This window comes from Schistocerca cancellata, chromosome 1 (genome assembly GCF_023864275.1).
Source record: "Schistocerca cancellata isolate TAMUIC-IGC-003103 chromosome 1, iqSchCanc2.1, whole genome shotgun sequence".
NCBI lineage: Eukaryota > Metazoa > Arthropoda > Insecta > Orthoptera > Acrididae > Schistocerca > Schistocerca cancellata.
In genome coordinates this window covers 834428495-834448181 of record NC_064626.1, presented here as the reverse complement: position 1 = coordinate 834448181, position 19687 = coordinate 834428495, and the positions used below count along the sequence as shown (strand labels likewise).

The 19687-nt window shown below is 44.6% G+C and overlaps 1 protein-coding gene across 1 annotated transcript in view; it reads left to right on the top strand.

Annotated features, from left to right (window-relative positions):
• The window catches only part of LOC126106674 (fibrillin-2-like), a 174949-nt gene that overhangs the window by 107497 nt on the left and 47765 nt on the right, over nucleotides 1-19687 (top strand). The window contains exons 11-12 of the mRNA XM_049913079.1: nucleotides 7237-7379; nucleotides 18212-18421. Of these exons, the coding sequence (XP_049769036.1) occupies nucleotides 7237-7379; nucleotides 18212-18421 (353 nt within the window). The remainder of the gene's footprint in view (nucleotides 1-7236; nucleotides 7380-18211; nucleotides 18422-19687) is intronic.

The window sequence follows — 19687 nt, the reverse complement described above, 5'->3', positions numbered from 1 at the left end:
GACAATAGTGAATCATTCGAAATGACCCACAGGCAGCAGAGAGCTTAAGAACGAACTGATAAATCATTTCAAGAAAACCGACACATTTCTGTGGTGCCTCTGGTCTTGGTTTATGGTGTTTGCAACCTAGATTGGTCTGTTTTGAAGAATGAATTTCAATACTCTTTGTGAACTGGAGTTTCTAACATCGTTGAACAAAATAGTAGACACTGAGAAAGTCAACGAAAATGGAACCGAAAACACTTGTTCCCAGTGTACTTTGCAAAGAAACAGAGTATGAAGCCTTGTTTCTTTCCTGGTACGATTGGCGACACGTAACATCTTAGACAGATTCCACTCCCGCTAACAATTACTCTTCGTTCTGGTCTGTGCCCTTCATAAGGTGTATTGCTTACAGATAACAACTTGTATGTAGTATTCCCGTTATTTTCATTCTCTTAATGTTAAATTCGATGCTAAAATAAATGTTATAATCATTCCGATCCTTCCAGGTGACAAGTCACAGTTATCTGATTTGTTTGATGTAACCATTGAATGTGTAACGACGAACGTAGTCTCGTAATTAGTTTAATGTAACAAAGAGTTCTTCTTGTAGGGCAGCCGCAACTACACAATTTCATTTTTTTAACTGAAGGAACAACACAACAGATGCTGAATCAACAAAATTTTTGTAGCTGTCAAGACCAGTTTCTGAATAATGAAACTCTATCATCTGGTGTAAACTACAAGGATCAAAAGAATATGTAACAAAACAAGAGCAAGCAATCCTCAACAAATCGATAATACAAAGGATAAGCAACTATACGCGTGTAAGAACATCTAAACGAGTCATTAAAAAGAAGGCGGAACGTTACTCACATAAAAATCACTTAACTGAATGAGGTCTTCTTCCTCACCAAAGCTTTCTTGGAACAAATGATCCATGCCTGAAGTACAAAAGGAGAAATCCAGGTATTTATAAAAAAGTTATTAGGACGAGACGACAAGAGTCAACTGAATGACAGAGAACGTAAGATGCGATAAAAAAGGACAGGGAACACATCATGTAGAACCATTTACATAGATTACGTGAACAATTCCCGTGCTACCCAACCGGCCACAAGAACAGGAAAATCGTGACTAGTACATAGTAGTTGAGCGTGAATGGTGAGGGCGTGCACCACTCATGACGGAGACGCAGTATAAACTAGGGCTATGACAGGTAGAACGTTTTAAACCGGCAGAGTGAAAAAATCACATTGAATATACTTCAGACACGGAACTTCTGTTCCACAACAACGGAATGTAACATCCCGTCTTCCTTTTTACCGATTCTTTTAGATATTCTTGAGTGGGTACAGTTGTTCATCTGTTACATTTATAAAGTTCTGAGGATTGCTTGCCCCAGTCTTGTAATATATTAATATATACACCAGGTAATGGAACTTGAGTATTCCGAAAACGGTCATGTAAGCAGTAAAACTTTTGTTGATTTAGCAACTATGTGCGTTCCCTCAATTCCCAAAATGTATGTAAATCTGCCAGACTTCATAATGCAAGGATACGTGCGGAAAGTAAATTTTGTACTATCCTTCAGGACGGTGACGGAATGCAGAGTATGACGCAAGAAGCGCACACATAGAGGAAGCAGAGACACGGCGTCAGGGCAAGACCGGAAGGCGGACATGAGGAAGGTCTCTAAGAGCTTCTAGAATCTTCTAAAAAATTCTGAGTAGCTGGCCTTCCGGTCTCCGGAAGTTTAAAAGACGCAGTAAACTTGCGGTGACACCCGTCAGCGTCTGATACCACTTCAGATATTTCTAACGTCTTTCTTAGATGTCAGACACGTCAGCTTCCACAAGAGAGTATTACAACTTTTATTCTGATCTTAACAGTAGGAAAAATAATAATTTTTTGCCGTGCTATTTTCTTTTGCAGCCCCACCCGTGTCAAATTGACGAGTCCTCTTACTTGGCTGAATGGTGTCATCTCAGGTTTATTGCGTCTTTTAAACTTCTGTTTGCTGGAAGGCCACCTACTAAGAATGTTCTAGAACATTCTCGAAGCTCTTATAGGCCGTCCACGTGGCCACCTTTCCATCACGCCCTGACAGCATACCTCCCCGTCCTCCAAGTACAAGACACTTACGTCGTACTAATTAGCCTTGGAAAGGTTATTACACTTACGTCATGCATCACGCAACTGTCTACAGTTCTTCGTCTGTTTTTTGTTTCTTTTTTTCAGTTAGTGATGAAAAAAAAACAATACGTGTTTCAGATCTTAAAAATCTTGAAAACGAGATCACAGTCCATTTTAGCGATTAGGAAGCATTTTTCTGTAGTAAAATTCGCGCTGATGCCATTATGAAAATATTTATTTATAGTCGTAATTTTTCAGATCAATCAGATCGCTACATAGGTTTGCGCGGATGAAAAGTTTTACGAGGGACTTTCAGTAAGTAATGTTACACTTTTTTTCTCAAAGCAGGTTGGTTTTATTCGGAATTTCAATATACCTTATTATTCCCTTCTCTTTTGGCCACAAAATCCTATTTTTCAACACAATCTTCGTTCAGTGCGACGGCCTTCGCTATCTTACTGGTCGACGCTGGAGTCAAAGTCTTGTTGCATCAATAACCTCATCATCCATGTACTGCTGCCCGCAGAGTGCATCCTTCATTGGGCCAAACCCATGGAAAGTCTTGTGTCAGGTGACGAGGAACCCCTTTGAAAAACTCAGCTGAGAGACTAGTGCGTCAGCACTATCAACAGAGATGTCCAATTGGGTAGCGAGGTGTCTTGGTTGTGATCTGTCGATCACCTCGAATGAGACTGTACGCATGTTCGAACATTACAGGAGTCACGCAGGAGTTGGAAAAGGTTTGCGTGACCTTGTTGCGACGACGACAGACTCCTCGCCCAATGACTCTCCGTGCTTTTGTGCACTTACAGGTCTCTCCGTAGATATTCTGCAAGCGTCTATGAATGTCTGCGATGCTCTGGTTTTTCGTCAAAAGAAACTCAATGGTAGCCCTCCGCCTGGACCGCACCTCCGTTACAGACACCACTTTGAAGGCTACGTAAAACGCTGTCACCTATCGGAACATCATGAAACTATGGCTGCTGAAGCGATAATATTCCAAGAAGTCCCACAACAAATCCGCAATCTTCCAGTCGAAACTGGGCAAGGAAAAAAAAAAGGTTGCAATATTTACTGAACGCCCCTTGTATCAACTGTTTTTGTATTTTAGATTCTCGTCTGTTGGCAGATAAGTTGCCATTACTCAACAGATTTTAATCGGTTCATTCAGACTGGATGTGGTAAACGTATAAGGGAAGTATACGGAATTATGGTCACCTGTCCACCTACTTTATGTCGCAGCGCTTCAATGTGGTGGTGGCATTATATATTGTGACAGTCATCCTATGGTACAGCATTCATCCTCTACACCGCAGCCTTCATTATCGATGGAGATCTGGGAAATAAATCGATATATACTCGCTGACTCTGAAGGGTAAAACACCCTGAAAATACACACTTGGTTCTTCAAAGTATCGTTGAGTTGTATGGTTACGCAATGCCAAGTTGCTTAAACACCCTGAGAGATGTCGTCGCTATTTCGCAAAAAGAAGGTAGCTGCTTAAGTACACAGAAATGGAAAAAAATGTTGTGGTTCTGAGTACAAAAAGTGTTTGAGCGAACATGGCGTGGCGAAATTTCTTATAATAAATACGCTCAAACAGGGTTCCCGAACTGTACTACCGTGCAAAATTGATCCACAGTATTGCAGTGAATATTTCCAAACTCAAGCACCCTCGTTCACATACTTAAATTATTTGTCAGACCACAAATTTTTTTCCTAACCGTCAGTGATCCAGTTGATGGGCTCGTTACACTTGACAGATGACTGCGTTAATATATCCGCGAGTACTGTGGGTCAAACAGTAGACGTCTTATGCAAGAGCACATTTTCCAGATTAAGCAACCCATAGTTAATAATGATATGTCGCCAAATTTACTGTTATAATGATTACCCACAACCGCCACTGCTTTGCACTGTCTCGCTGAGCGACTGAACTATTTGAACGTTTTACATTGCCACGACGGTATCTATTTCTATCTGCAACTCAGTACCTTAACTAGTACAACTATCAAATATTTCGCAAATGAAGCTGTTTGGGAGGCTTTAACCTCACGGATCCCCATCATCGCGTTTTTATAGTACAGCACTGAAACCTTTCTTTACACAGGGTGATCCAAAAGTCCGTTAACATTTGAAAATTCAGTTCTCCGACGTAATACTGTAGGTAGAGAGGTAAAATTTGACACATGCTGGAAAGGACATGGAATTTTATTGAAACCAGAAAGTATTGCACGAAGTGACCAACAGATGCATTTCATATGACACAAAAGCAATAATTAGCAAAGCAACTGATTTTTAGTGAAGACAGTGTTCTTTATAGTAAATGTTCAACATGTCGGCCGCCCTTTATCAAGAATAGCTGTAGTTTAGGGACAAGGTTGTGAACAGCACTGCACAGCAGATCAGGGTATGGTGAGAAACTGACGTAGGATGCTGCCTTTTAGAATCCCTAATGTGGGCTAACGATCGCGGTAGACCTGCAACTTCAGGTAACCCCACGACCAAAGATAACACTAATAACACAGATTGGGGTCTGGGGGCTAGGAAGGCCAAGCGTGAGGGACGTGGCGGTTCAGCACGCGATCGTCACCAAACGATGTATGCTTTAGATCCTGCCAGGCTAGGGATGACCTGGCTCCCTGTCTCACTACAGCTCATATTACACACGAATCTCACGCGACGTCACTGACGTGTTGCCGTTCAGAACCATCTGTTGGCACTGTGTTTTTGCACTATTTTCGGTTTCATTCAAAAACTCCCTCCTCCCGAACGATACCGACCGGCCGCCTTGTCATCCTAAGCCTATAGGCGCCACAGGATGCGGATATGGACGGGCATGTGCTCAGCACACCGCTCTCCCGGCCGTATGTCAGTTTCCGAGACCGGAGCCGCTGCTTCTCAATCAAGGAGATCCTCAGTTTGCCTACAGAATTTTTAAAGCATAAGGAAAGATAATAAAGAATAAAAGCAGGCGATAAAGTGGTGACCTATATTGTAAGACGGCGGAATATTGTGTGAAGTTAAAACATAAAACAAAGGGTTGGCGATGCTAATAAAATGCACATGAAGCAGACAGGTAAAATAGTAGACAGACAATTAAAAAAACACGGCGACAGTCTGGTTTCTGTTTGCAAGAGATATAAAAATCACACCCAGAGATAGTATGATTTCCGTTCGCAACACTTCGGAAAAGACGCACAACACTTAACACTCACTGGCAACACTGCACTAAAAAGTCGGCAAGAAGATGACACACCACAACTAAGGGCAGATGAGGGGGGACCTGGACAGATGAGGGGAAAAATGGGGGGAGGAGAGGAAAAACGGAGTCGGGGTGGGAGAGGGAACCGACGGAGGGAGAGGAAATGGAGTAGTCAATGTGAAGCTATTTTATCTGTCACGTACTTCTTATATTTGAGAGCAGTGTCTTGATTCATCGCTAACGAATCGTCGTCATGGAATTCGCGATTCCTCTCTAAATTATTTTCTGTTTTGTTTTGACAGACATACAAAGGCTGACCAGAAAGTAATTCACCGCATTTTCCACGACCGAAAACAATGCTACGAATGCGGAACCTTAGTCGTGCATTATTTGAAGCCTCCTGAGTGAGCGCGCCAAGTTTGCGCCACTTCCGACAGATAGAGTAGCTGTAGGACAGTTTCAAAATGGCATCTGTATGTGATATACGTTACAAAGCAACGTGCCATGATTGAATTTCCCACTGCAGAGGAAGAAACGTGGGAAATATTCACAAATGCTTGTGGAAAGTCTATGGAGCATCTGCTGTCGATAGAAGTAAAAATGGTTCAAATGGCTCTGAGTACTATGGGACTTAACATCTATTGTCATCAGTCCCCTAGAACTTAGAACTACTTAAACCTAACTAACCTAAGGACATAACACTACACCCAGTCATCACGAGGCAGGACAGAAGTACATTCAGTCGCTGGGCACGGAGGTCGAGATCATCAGTAGGCGATTCGGCGGAGTTCCACGATTTGCAGCGGTTGGGGATACCATCCACAGCTGTCACACGTAACATGTTGCAGTGAGCTTCCATTTGTTTGGGCCATTAAAAAAAATGGTTCAAATGACTCTGAGCACTATGGGACTTAACATCTGAGGTCGTCAGTCCCCTAGAACCTAGAACTACTTAAACCTAACTAACCTAAGAACATCACACACATCCATGCGCGAGGCAGGATTCGAACTTGCTCCGTAGCGGCCGCGCAGTTCCAGACTGTAGCGCCTAGAACCGCTCGGCCACTCCGGCCGGCGGGCCATTAAAGGATGCGATTCGTGAAAGACATTTTGAGGATGAAGAGGAGTTGATTTTCACAGTGAAGCACTGGCTCCACCCCCAGGACAAGGATTGGTACCGACAGGGCTTACGCGCCCTTGTTTCGCGCTGGAGGATGGCCATAGAACGGGATGGGGTGTGTAGATAAAACAGCGTTCTCTCGTGTGTGTACTTCTCATTACTTTCAATACATAATTGTGGAAGAAAAGAAAAGTGGTGCATTACTTTCTGGGCAACCTTCTTAGAACACAGCGATAACGATGGACTCGGGGCCGAGCGTTTCCCACACGTTTTTTATGTAAAGTTTGCCCAGTGGTATGTGCGATGTGGAGAGAATCATTCAATTTGCACACAATTTTAGGTCACAGTAATGTCTTGTAAGGGCAGGACAGCACACACTATCAAAATGTTAAATGTACGTTGTCAACGACTGAATTCTTACATTTCATCAGATTAGTCCATTTTAAGGGGAGTAATGATTCTATACATGTACTTTTGTGACTCTTCCGTCAATTAGCATCGTTTCTAACGCTCACATACACTGATAGCTGTTCTCCTTTGCGGGTACAGATATTTTATTTCCATTCTTTATACCAGCAACACCTTATTGCCTTAGTTTTGTTTTCTGTATAAAGAACGTGACAGGTGTACCTGATTAAGATACTAACTGGCACCAAACGTGTCCCGATAGCAGACAAGTATTTTCCAGTGGACGACACACCATTTCGAGCAGATCTTTCAGTGTTTTTCGATAGTTAACGTAGATACATTGGTTTCTATTTTTGTCTAACACATGACCATTGTACTGACCAGGAACCGGACGGTGTGTGAGGACGTGAACGAGTGCACGGAGAGGAACGGCGGCTGCAACATGGACTGCGTCAACACGCCGGGCAGCTTCCTGTGTGTCTGCAGCGACGACTTCGTGCTGGACACCGACGCAAGGACCTGTCGTGGTACGCTGCCCATTCGCAGGGTTGGTCCACCAGGCCTCCTCATTGCTCTATCCGTGCGACACTTCTGAAGGGTGTCCCGGCACTTTCCTGCGAACATCTGGCATCACATTGTAAATACAGTAATGGCGATTCAATAATGATGTGCCAAACTTTCAGGGTTGGAGCAGAAGGGTAATGTACTCGTATCATTTCGAGGTAAGCAGCTTTCGTGCGGAAACGACAGAGTCTGAGGGTATAAGCGAAAACCGTTCTGATGCATCTGACATTTGACCTCTTCTACTGTAAGCTTCGCTTTCCAGGATTTTGAAGGATGTGGTATAGTCCAACACAAGGAAAAAATGAAGGGTAAACACGGGCCATAAAGTGCGTACCTTAAGGCATACGACCACTTGTTCACTTTTGCTACTGAGAAAAACATCTCTTCACTGAAAAAGTGTTCATAGCACTTAAGGTATGATCATTAGAGCCCAAATTTACCTCACATTTTTTTCTTGTTTTGATTCATACTACTCTTTCCAAAATATGCAAAGCAGAGAGCTTTACGTAGAAGAGGTCTACTATCAGAGGTATCAGAATGATTTTGGCATATAACTTCCGACTCCGTAGTTCCCGGATCAGGGACTCTCAAACTGATAGTTACCCTTCTCCATCGTCCCTCAAAGTTTGTAACATCATTACGGAATCACCCTGTACATGAAAATGAAATTCAGGTTCAAATGGTTCAAATGGCTCTGAGCACTATGGGACTCAACGTCTTAGGTCATAAGTCCCCTAGAACTTAGAACTACTTAAACCTAACTAACCTAAGGAGATCACACACACCCATGCCCGAGGCAGGATTCGAACCTGCGACCGTAGCAGTCCCGCGGTTCCGGACTGCAGCGCCAGAACCGCTAGACCACCGCGGCCGGCCATGAAATTCAGGGTTATTATTAGATTTTAGGTATGGATTAGGTAGTGAAATCCCACCCAGTAAGTTATCTTTAACTCCTAATGACGACAGCTGCAGAGAGATTTCTTGTAATGAAAATATTGTTTTATTAACACAAAGATTTGTTTATTATAAAGTGTAATGCAATCTGGCAAAATTACACTTACCGCTTATAGTAGAGTTTCTATACACTCCTGGAAATTGAAATAAGAACACCGTGAATTCATTGTCCCAGGAAGGGGAAACTTTATTGACACATTCCTGGGGTCAGATACATCACATGATCACACTGACAGAACCACAGGCACATAGACACAGGCAACAGAGCATGCACAATGTCGGCACTAGTACAGTGTATATCCACCTTTCGCAGCAATGCAGGCTGCTATTCTCCCATGGAGACGATCGTAGAGATGCTGGATGTAGTCCTGTGGAACGGCTTGCCATGCCATTTCCACCTGGCGCCTCAGTTGTACCAGCGTTCGTGCTGGACGTGCAGACCGCGTGAGACGACGCTTCATCCAGTCCCAAACATGCTCAATGGGGACAGATCCGGAGATCTTGCTGGCCAGGGTAGTTGACTTACACCTTCTAGAGCACGTTGGGTGGCACGGGATACATGCGGACGTGCATTGTCCTGTTGGAACAGCAAGTTCCCTTGCCGGTCTAGGAATGGTATAACGATGGGTTCGATGACGGTTTGGATGTACCGTGCACTATTCAGTGTCCCCTCGACGATCACCAGTGGTGTACGGCCAGTGTAGGAGATCGCTTCCCACACCATGATGCCGGGTGTTGGCCCTGTGTGCCTCGGTCGTATGCAGTCCTGATTGTGGATCTCACCTGCACGGCGCCAAACACGCATACGACCATCATTGGCACCAAGGCAGAAGCGACTCTCATCGCTGAAGACGACACGTCTCCATTCGTCCCTCCATTCACGCCTGTCGCGACACCACTGGAGGCGGGCTGCACGATGTTGGGGCGTGAGCGGAAGACGGCTTAACGGTGTGCGGGACCGTAGCCCGGCTTCATGGAGACGGTTGCGAATGGTCCTCGCCGATACCCCAGGAGCAACAGTGTCCCTAATTTGCTGGGAAGTGGCGGTGCGGTCCCCTACGGCACTGCGTAGGATCCTACGGTCTTGGCGTGCATCCGTGCGTCGCTGCGGTCCGGTCCCAGGTCGACGGGCACGTGCACCTTCCGCCGACCACTGGCGACAACATCGATGTACTGTGGAGACCTCACGCCCCACGTGTTGAGCAATTCGGCGGTACGTCCACCCGGCCTCCCGCATGCCCACTATACGCCCTCGCTCAAAGTCCGTCAACAGCACATACGGTTCACGTCCACGCTGTCGCGGCATGCTACCAGTGTTAAAGACTGCGATGGAGCTCCGTATGCCACGGCAAACTGGCTGACACTGACGGCGGCGGTGCACAAATGCTGCGCAGCTAGCGCCATTCGACGGCCAACACCGCGGTTCCTGGTGTGTCCGCTGTGCCGTGCGTGTGATCATTGCTTGTACAGCCCTCTCGCAGTGTCCGGAGAAAGTATGGTGGGTCTGACGCACCGGTGTCAATGTGTTCTTTTTTCCATTTCCAGGAGTGTAGTATGAATATCACTCTCACACTAACTGCTATTGCGTAACGTAAGGCTATTCATTCGAGTGAGTAGAGAACTCCAAAGTACCAGAAATCTATACAGTATGCGTTGAAAATTACACAGCATAAATAAAAGCTCTTCTAAGTCTAAGAAAAATATTTGCTGCCTACTAATGTTCCAGGTGCTCTTTGCATTATCCACACGTTTCGCAAACAGCTACCGAGAGACGGATACGCTGTCGTAATCCTAGCACAAATACCGTAGAGTTGTGCATTTTGCGACGCCAAGGACGTGGGGTCGGCTACAGGTACCTATACACTCTCCATGCCACTGTATAGTGCTGTCAGAGGGCGTCTCGTGCCAACATTATCGACGTTTTGTTCACAATCCATATCAGCCACTCACACTAACTCTGTAGTTTCATTCTTACCACCTCTGCCGACGATGTGCAATGGAAGCAACGGAATTTTGGCACAGTATTCCTGGAAGGCCACTTATCTAGATTCAACTAATAGGATTTTTCAGGAACAACCAAGGCTTTCATCAAAGACTACCATTTAAGTAGGTCTGTAGACTTTCTCGCCCTTTATCAATAAAATTTAAGTTTTCTGTTCATTAAGCAGCGTCGTTTTCTTCTTATAGAAACTCGACGATTTGCCTTCTTTCCTTCTGGCGTCTTATCGCGTGCTCTGGTGTGTTCAGTCAACTGACATGGCCTATCACTCACAAGACTTTACTCACATTTTCATTTACGTTCCCTTATAATTTGCGTTACACTTTCGTATCGGGAAAATCTATTGATTACCAGCGTTGCAAGAGTTTCTGAATACTTTTGAAGTCTGCCGTCACGCCTACTTAATAAGGATTCTAAAATTTTGAGACGGTGTCATATGCGGTTTCTTGACAGATGTACCATACTCTCACAGAATCCTCCGACGAAAGTTAAGTCTTCTATTCGCTTTCCATAATGATAATTTCAAGTGTTCATCCCATTTTTGTTACTTCCAGTACTAATAGTGTAATCTTGTAAGTTCGTAGCTCTACATGTTGAAAATCTGCCTGGCGTCAACAAGAAAGGTTAACAATGTCCACCAGATGGAAAATGAAATAACATGGGTGCTCATATTAGGAGATGAGTAGAAAATAATGCTTCCGTATGGCTCCAAGTCTGTTTCGTAACATCAGGTTAAGCACTTGAGAAGCAGATGTTCGCGACCGACTCGTGCATCTGTTTAACACTGATTAGAAAATAAAGTAAGGAAATATAAATTCCTGTAACACAGATTTAACATAATTATTGTAATGCCTTGAGTATCGGATAGAGATTTAACGGGAACAAGTAGGACATTTATGTCGTTGTGGTTGTTACCATTTAACCTATTTGTAGAGGATACCGTCGCTTGTTTAATCACTACTCAAGTAATAGAGTCATTGTGTAGTACTGCTAAATTACTTCATTCGCCTGACTTTTGTCACCAACATTCTTGATCAGTTCTGCAGGAATGTCATCAGCACCCATTGCTTTAAGAGCTTTCTCAAATTCTTCCTCTTCTTTTCTTATTACATACTCCGATAAAGCTGTTCCGTCATACAATTCCTCAATGTATTCTTTCCATCTCTTTACCACGTCTTCGACAAAAAGCGTTTTCCTCTCTGTATCTTCTAATACACCCTAATTCCTTAAAAAATGTATTTCCTGTTCTGTAGGCTATATCAGCATATTCTCTTCCAATGTTCTGCGCATCTCCCTAAAAAACTTTCTTTTGCTTTCCTAACTTTTCTACTGATTAAATTCCTTAGTCTTCTGCATTCAGTTTTCTCTTGTTCATCAGTTGCACTTTTGCACAGCCTTTTATTTTCGACAAGTTAAATTATATCTGCTGTAAACCATGTCCTCTTATTTTTGGGTCACGTTTTCCCAGTTTTATTCTCTGCTGTATATGTACACGAGATTTAACTTTTTCCCAGTCTTCTTTTGCTCCACCATGTTGTACCGATTCCGTCCATAGTTGTAATCTGCCAGGAAGTTTTAAAACAGAAGTCTCGTACTCCTAAGTGTGTTTCTTTCAGAAGTTGTATAAAAAACGTACAATCTTTTGTTAGCGTTTAGCCATGTCTATAACCGATTCCCCTGCCAAAACATCTTCGTAGACGTTGTACTGTAACTACTAAAAAAAAAAAAAATTAAACATTCAAATACATTTACAGTGAACTTCTAAAATGTCCTCAATTATATACATTGGTGACCTATCCGTCCACTTCAGTAATGAAATACATCAATTTAAGAGATTACTATGGCATTGAGACGGGCTGGAAGTTCAGTGCAAACGAGCAGCGATACAAATCTAAAATTTCCGGATTCTACCCCAGTTGAGGTTAGAACGTTTTTTTCTGTGTCACGTATCGCTTCTTCAGCTTCAGCTTGTGATTTGTTAATGAGAAATAAGCCGATTTCCACCGTGTCCCACAGTCCTTGTTAAACTGTAGGCCCCCGTACTACTAGCTGAGTAAATAAGTTCAGCTCCAGGAAGGCAGGCTGTATCGTCTACGACACGATTATTCTTAGTCATGTACAGAGGTATTATTTTTTAATTTTGAAACTGAAGAGCACTTTAGTTGTCATTAGTTGAAACTGTGGAACTAAGCAACCAGTGTGACATAATTATAAACACGAATAATAATCACACATCTTTAATCTAAAGTCTGTTTGGCAAAGACTGTAACACATTTGTATGAACTATATGAATTTGTCGTGTGTATAAGGATCTAACATGCATTGTTTATGTACACTGTTGATCGTTAAAACTGCAACACCATGAGGATGCCATATAACGGTTGTTAAAATAGCATGAAGTGGATATGTAAGTAAGTAGAATTTCACCGCAACTGCCCAGTGTACAGATTTTGGACAAAAATATGGAAATACCAAAAACACAACACATTGCCTTGTCCAATACGGTGAAGGAAACCAGCTGGCATTCAAACCAGCTACCAGTCGTCTGGGAATGGATTCCCACAGGTCCTTTGTGGTCATCATTGCTACTGTAAAATACTGGCAAGCATAGGTAACGTTGATGGAGGTGGATAGCAATCACGTACGCTTCTCTAAAAATAGATGCCAGAGGCTCAACAATATTGAGATATGGTGACTAGTGGTCACGAGAGATGTGACAGTTCATCCTTGTGCTCACAAAATCAATCGTGGACGATTCGAGCTGTGTGAACAGTGTCCCTGTCGCCTTGGAACAGAACAGCACCACTGGGGAACAAATATTGTACCATGGAATGGATGTGACCAGCCCAAATTGTCACATAGTTCTTGATGGTAATGCGACTTTGCAGAGTAACTACTCAGCCCACGGAATACCATGATATGGCTTCCCAAATCATCACCGGACGCTCGTCCTGTAGGGACGTATTCTCGGTCAGAATTTGGTAGCAGTGTGAAACAAATCTCAGGCGAGCAAATAACTTCCTTCCATTGCTCCATAGTCCAGGTTTTATGGCTTCGGTACCGAATATCTGAGTTACGGACATTTGCATCACTAATGAGTGGTTTTGGAATTCCAGTTCACCCTGCAACTCCCTGCTTTTGGAGATCCCTTTGTGTTGTTTTGGCACTGAGATAGTTAGCGAGTGCGACATTCAGAGCTGCAGTTTACCTTTGCGTCAGCCATCCCCATACTTTTCGTCACAATCCCCTTTAATAACCGTCTGTCACTATCAACAGACACTTCTTTCTGCGTTGTGTCCTAAAGCATGACGTTCACCTGCTTTGCCTGTATGCGGTATAAATCTTGAAACACCAAACATTTCTGACCCCTTGGTTACGGAAGCAACTACCATAATGAGAACACCAACAATTTTCTCTCGTTCGAATACACTCACCTCTGATATAATGCATTCAAAACTACGCAGAACGCTGCTTGGTCATAACTGGCATTTGTACTGAAGACATTGGAGAGGTGCCGTTCGTGTTCAAATACCACAGCGCCACCTGCAGTCTTAGCTAGCATCTGCGTTTATGTTCAACATGAATTTCTCGCGTTGTTTTCGTACTGCTGTCCAACCATTGTAGGTATCGAATTCGACAGCGTCAGGCATGTGGCCCACCGAGGCTAAAGGCTATCGTTCCACGATGATCGTTATCCTACAACTGTCATCCGGACTTGGAATCAATGGGATATGTGGGCCATAGTCAACGCCATGATAGATCTCACAGTCCCCGTGTGGCTAGCGCCCGCTAGGACAGACATAATATTCGCTAGGCCGTGCATGATCATACAGTCATATCAATAGCTTGAGTCAGGGAATGGCTTTTTTGCAGCCAGACACGTACCCATATTGTCAGCATAGCAACCACTGTTACAGCCTCGCTTGACAGAGAAGATGTTCGACTACAATGCGTACAGGAATGGCACCTCATTGTGTTTTCATGTGTCCAAATTCTGAAAACTGCATAAATACGGACATATCCGTCAGTGAAGGCTCCGAGAACCGAACGTCGCCAGGTTGCATTCGACATGATTATATGGGCTCAGCTCCTGGCGGTATGGCAGGGCATATCATCGGGTACACAGCACTATTATCTCCGGTTCACAGAGGCTTTTATTTTGGCAGTGGGCCTTAATTTTCTTATGTCATAAGGCTGGTGGTTCTGCCCAGCATTCAGGCCTTCATGATGTTATCTTCCAACAAGATATCGCAAGACCGCATATTGCACGTGTTATCAAGACCTACCTAGGTACATAGGTCAGCATATTCTCCATATCTGCAACACGTGGCAAACATCTTCTCATTGATTTCTGACAGATTGGCATGCAACCATATGCCAGCCACTACGATGAATGGTATATGACAGAGTTAAAGACCGTGGAACGACATACCAGTATGTGCCACGCACGCCAAATTCCATGCGGTGCCCACCTTGAATAGAGTCATTTTACATGCGTAGAGATGGCCGTCTGCTGTGAGTACTAAATTTGGCACCGAGCATATCCCTAAATTTTCTACACATTACTATACTGAATACCTTCAGTAAGTCAAATTATGTTATTTACGCTCTTACACAAAGAAAAAGGATGCACAACATAGGATTTTTCTAATTGGTCACAAATTGATACTCATGCAGCTGTTGACGGTAAATGTAACATTGTAAACTTTGGCAGGCGATGGATGACTGGCTGACGGTGCAGCGTAATGCTACCGCGCAGCTGGTGAGTATAATAAACAGGGGACGTGACGATACTAATGTATAACGTTTCCTGAATTTCATTCCATGTAGTCAATTGGGCAGTAACTACGGCTCTCAGAACCATGGCCGTATACAGCGTCAAGAAGGAAACGGTCGATCTGTGGAGACGACAGAACGTGAGGACCAGGAAATCGCGAGAGAGACAATCATGGCCGCGGATCCATAATTATAATCGATCCGACGTGCAACTGTTGTTTCAGTGGTCACAAAGACCTCTTGCGCCTAGTGCCGTTCATCTTTGTATACCAAAAAGCCCGTTTGTAGTTGTGTCGGGCACATTAGGTCTGGAGTCTCATTAACTGGTGTGGAATAGTCTTTAGTGATGAGTTCTCCTTCGAACTGACCCCGACTGTCAGCGAAGACTTGTCAGCAGGCACCTCCGATAGCCGTGTCATACCACACTGACTGTCGCCCGCCTTAAGGCCCAACCACCAGGAGTGAAAGTCTGGGGTGCCGCTTCATTTCATAGCAGAATCGCTTTGGTTGTCATCCGCGGCACCCTAACAGCACATCGGTATGTGGACGAAATGGCTCTGAGCACTATGGGACTTAACATCTGAGGTCATCAGTCCCCTAAAACTTAGTACTACTTAAACCTAACTAACCTAAGGACATCACACACATCCATGCCCGAGGCAGGATTTGAACCTGCGACCGTAGCAGTCGGGCGGTTCCAGACTGAAGCGGCTAGAACCGCTCGGCCACCCTAGCCGGTAGTATGTGGACGAATTCTGCACCCCGTTTTTTGCCCTTCATGGCAAGTTCCAAATGGTGCAAATGGCTCTGAGCACTATGGGACTCAACTGCTGAGGTCAGGTCGGGACAATGACGGTCTAGTGCGCTGGTTGGAAAGAATCTGGCACGACGTCCTTACCCACCCCGACAGGGTAAGAGTTTCTACCACGTGTTCGTGCTTGACAAATCCTATACAGAGTGTTACAAAAAGGTACGGCCAAACTTTCAGGAAACATTCCTCACACACAAAGAAAGAAACTATGTTATGTGGACATCTGTCCGGAAACGCTTACTTTCCATGTTAGAGCTCATTTTATTACTTCTCTTCAAATCACATTGATCATGGAATAGAAACACACAGCAACAGAACGTACAAGCGTGACTTCAAACACTTTGTCACAGGAAATTTTCAAAAGCGAGGATACATGCATCCACCCTCCGCCGCATGGAATCCCTGATGCGCTGATGCAGCACTAGAGAATGGCGTATTGTATCACAGCCGTCCACAATACGAGCACGAAGAGTCTCTACATTTGGTACCGGGGTTGCGTAGACAAGAGCTTTCAAATGCCCCCATAAATGAAAGTCAAGAGTGTTGAGGTCAGGAGAGCGTGGAGGCCGTGGAATTGGTCCGCCTCTACCAATCCATCGGTCACCGAATCTGTTGTTGAGAAGCGTACGAACACTTCGACTGAAATGTGCAGGAGCTCCATGTTGTGTCGTACTTGTAAAGGCACATGTTCTAGCAGCACAGGTAGAGTATCCCGTACGAAATCATGATAATGTGCTCCATTGAGCGTAGGTGGAAGAACGTGGGGCCCAATCAAGACATCACCAACAATGCCTGTCCAATCGTTCACAGAAAATCTGTGTTGATGACGTGATTGCACAACTACGTGCGGATTCTCGTCAGCCCACACATGTTGATTTTGAAAATTTACAATTTGATCACGTTGGAATGAAGCCTCATCCGTGAAGAGAACACTTGCACTGAAATGAGGATTGACACATTGTTGGATGAACCATTCGCAAAAGTGTACTCGTGGAGGCCAATCAGCTGCTGATAGTGCCTGCATGGTACGGAAACAACTGGTTCTCCCGTAGCACTCTCCATACAGTGACGTGGTCAACGTTACCTTGTACAGCAGCAACTTCTCTGACGCTGACATTAGGGTTATCGTCAACTGCACGAAGAATTGCTTCGTCCATTGCAGGTGCCCTCGTCTTTCTCGGTCTTCCCCAATCGCGAGTCATAGGCAGGAATGTTCCGTGCACCCTAAGACGCCAATCAATTGCTTCGAACGTCTTCCTGTCGGGACACCTTCGTTCTGGAAATCTGTCTCGATACAAACGTACTGTGCCACGGTTATTGCTCCGTGCTAATCCATACATCAAATGGGCATCTGCCAACTCCGCATTTGTAAAAATTGCACTGACTGCAAAACCATATTCGTGATGAACACTAACCTGTTGATGCCAGGTACTGATGTGCTTGATGCTAGTACTGTAGGGCAATGAGTCGCATGTCAACACAAGCACCGAAGTCAACATTACCTTCCTTCAATTGGGCCAACTGGTGGTGAATCGAGGAAGTACAGTACATACTGACGAAACTAAAATGAGCTCTAACATGGAAATTAAGCGTTTCCGGACACATGTCCACATAACATCTTTTCTTTATTTGTGTGTGAGGAATGTTTCCTGAAAGTTTGGCCGTACCTTTTTGTAACACCCTGTATTGGCCAGCAAGGTCGTCGAGTCTCTCCTCAAGCGACAACGTTTGGAGCATTGTTATCAGGGTCCTCGAACCAGGTCGGGATGATGACGGTCTAGCCCGCTGGTTGGAAAGAACCTGGCACGGGATCCTTAGGGAGGACATCCAACGACTCTGTCAAAGAACGCCGAGCCGAATGCAGGAGGACCAGGGGTGGACCAACTCGTTATTTACTTGCTCAATTTGTCAAGTATTTCTCTTTAATACGTCTTCCAACTTTTCTGAACTTCTAATAATTTGTTTGTTTGTACATGCACATCACATCCATCGATTTCCGTCCAATTCGTGTAACTCCTTCGATGTGCTTTTCTTTTATAAGATTGAAGAACTGGGGGCGGGAGGTTTACTGTTTTACACAGAAACGCCTTGGTATAGACGAAAAGGAAAAGCAAACACGTCAGTGAACAACTTTGATCCTGATACGCCCAAATCTTTTCATTAGAGAACGTCTTTTTAGGCCGCCGCAGAAGCCACAGGTGGTGGTCAAGTGCATCTTGCACTGTACTGTACTGTGCTGTGTGTGTGTCCGGCAGAGGCGGTGTGCGGCCCTCCGCCGGCGCCCCTGGGCGGCGAGGTGCGGTGTCCGGGGCTGCCCAGCGGTCCGGGCGCGCGCTACGCCGCGGGCGCCGAGTGCCACGTGCGCTGCGGGCCAGGCTACCGACACCTGGGCACCAGCGTGCTGCGCTGCGCGCCCGCCGGCGTCTGGGAAGGCGCGCAGCCCACATGCGTGCGCGAGCTCAGGGGTACGTACACGGCCACAGCGACGAGACCGGAGGGGGAGGACAAACCGCCGCCTCGCTAGTGTTATTTTGTCAATTATGCGGAGGACGCATTCTTAAAAAAAATCCACGTGATGTCTCCCCTCTTGTTGGACCTAAATTAGAAAGCTATCTAGGTGGTGACACGCTCCAGTGCAAAACACAGCATTGTGAACCTTAAGGATCAGAAAGATAAAGTACCATAAAAAATTATCTATTTGGTGAAAGTGAATGGAACTGTGGTAGCACGTTGCCAGAGGTCCGTCAGTCGAGCCCAGGAAGCAGGACGCAACATGGCGTGAGATCAGAGTGAATACAGTGCCAAATGGGGCTCGCGCTACAACACGAGGCAGCTGAAGGAATGGGAAAAGACAGCGTGTGTCAGTCAGAGAGCATTTACTGTGAGCTGAGGTGTTGGTGTTCACTACAACAGGTCCCGGAGACATCAAACGGTGACTTCACACTCGGAAAAGTCAGTGGGGAAATGCTCGCAGCGTTGTTTCATGTGCCTCGGAGTGTTCTGAAACACAGGCAATGCTGCCCAAAGAAGAGGCGGTGGTCGACCACCATCAATTGCAACACTACGATCGAGACTGAAGAGGCTCTCCTGGATCCACGGGTCACGGCAGGGTTTTTCTGACGATGTCATGCCTTCGTCGGAGCTGGCGTGCGTCACGCAGAACGATTGCTCTTAATGTAACAATTTGTCCAAGTTGTGGAACTAACAAAAATAATTTCAGAAAAGTATGTATTTCGATTTATCCTATATTATCGTCAACATTTCAACGACACATATGAAATTTTTACATATTCATATATAACTTTCGACTACGCTGTTTTCTAATAGAAATTCACTACCTCCGGTTTACACATTTATACTGCATCATCATCTCTGAGTGTTAGTATCAAAATAACGGAAACACAGTGTGCAATTAATTTCTTATTCTGCAGTAACTTTACAGTTTCTCTTACACTTGCTGGTTTAAAAAAGAAGCTCTCTGAAAAAAATTGTCACTTCATGCTCTTAAGAAATACGTCACAACAAACTAATCATAACCAGTAAAAGGAAATGCCAAAGAGCTTAAATTCAAACAGCTAGTGGTTTACTTACACACACTACGATTTGCATGAGGACCTGTTCTTTGTAATTGAGCTGTACGGTCTGTTACATGTTAACGAGTGATATTGTGGTATTTTCTGCAACAATACAGCTATGAAGAAAATGCAGAACAGAAAATGGTGCAATTGGGC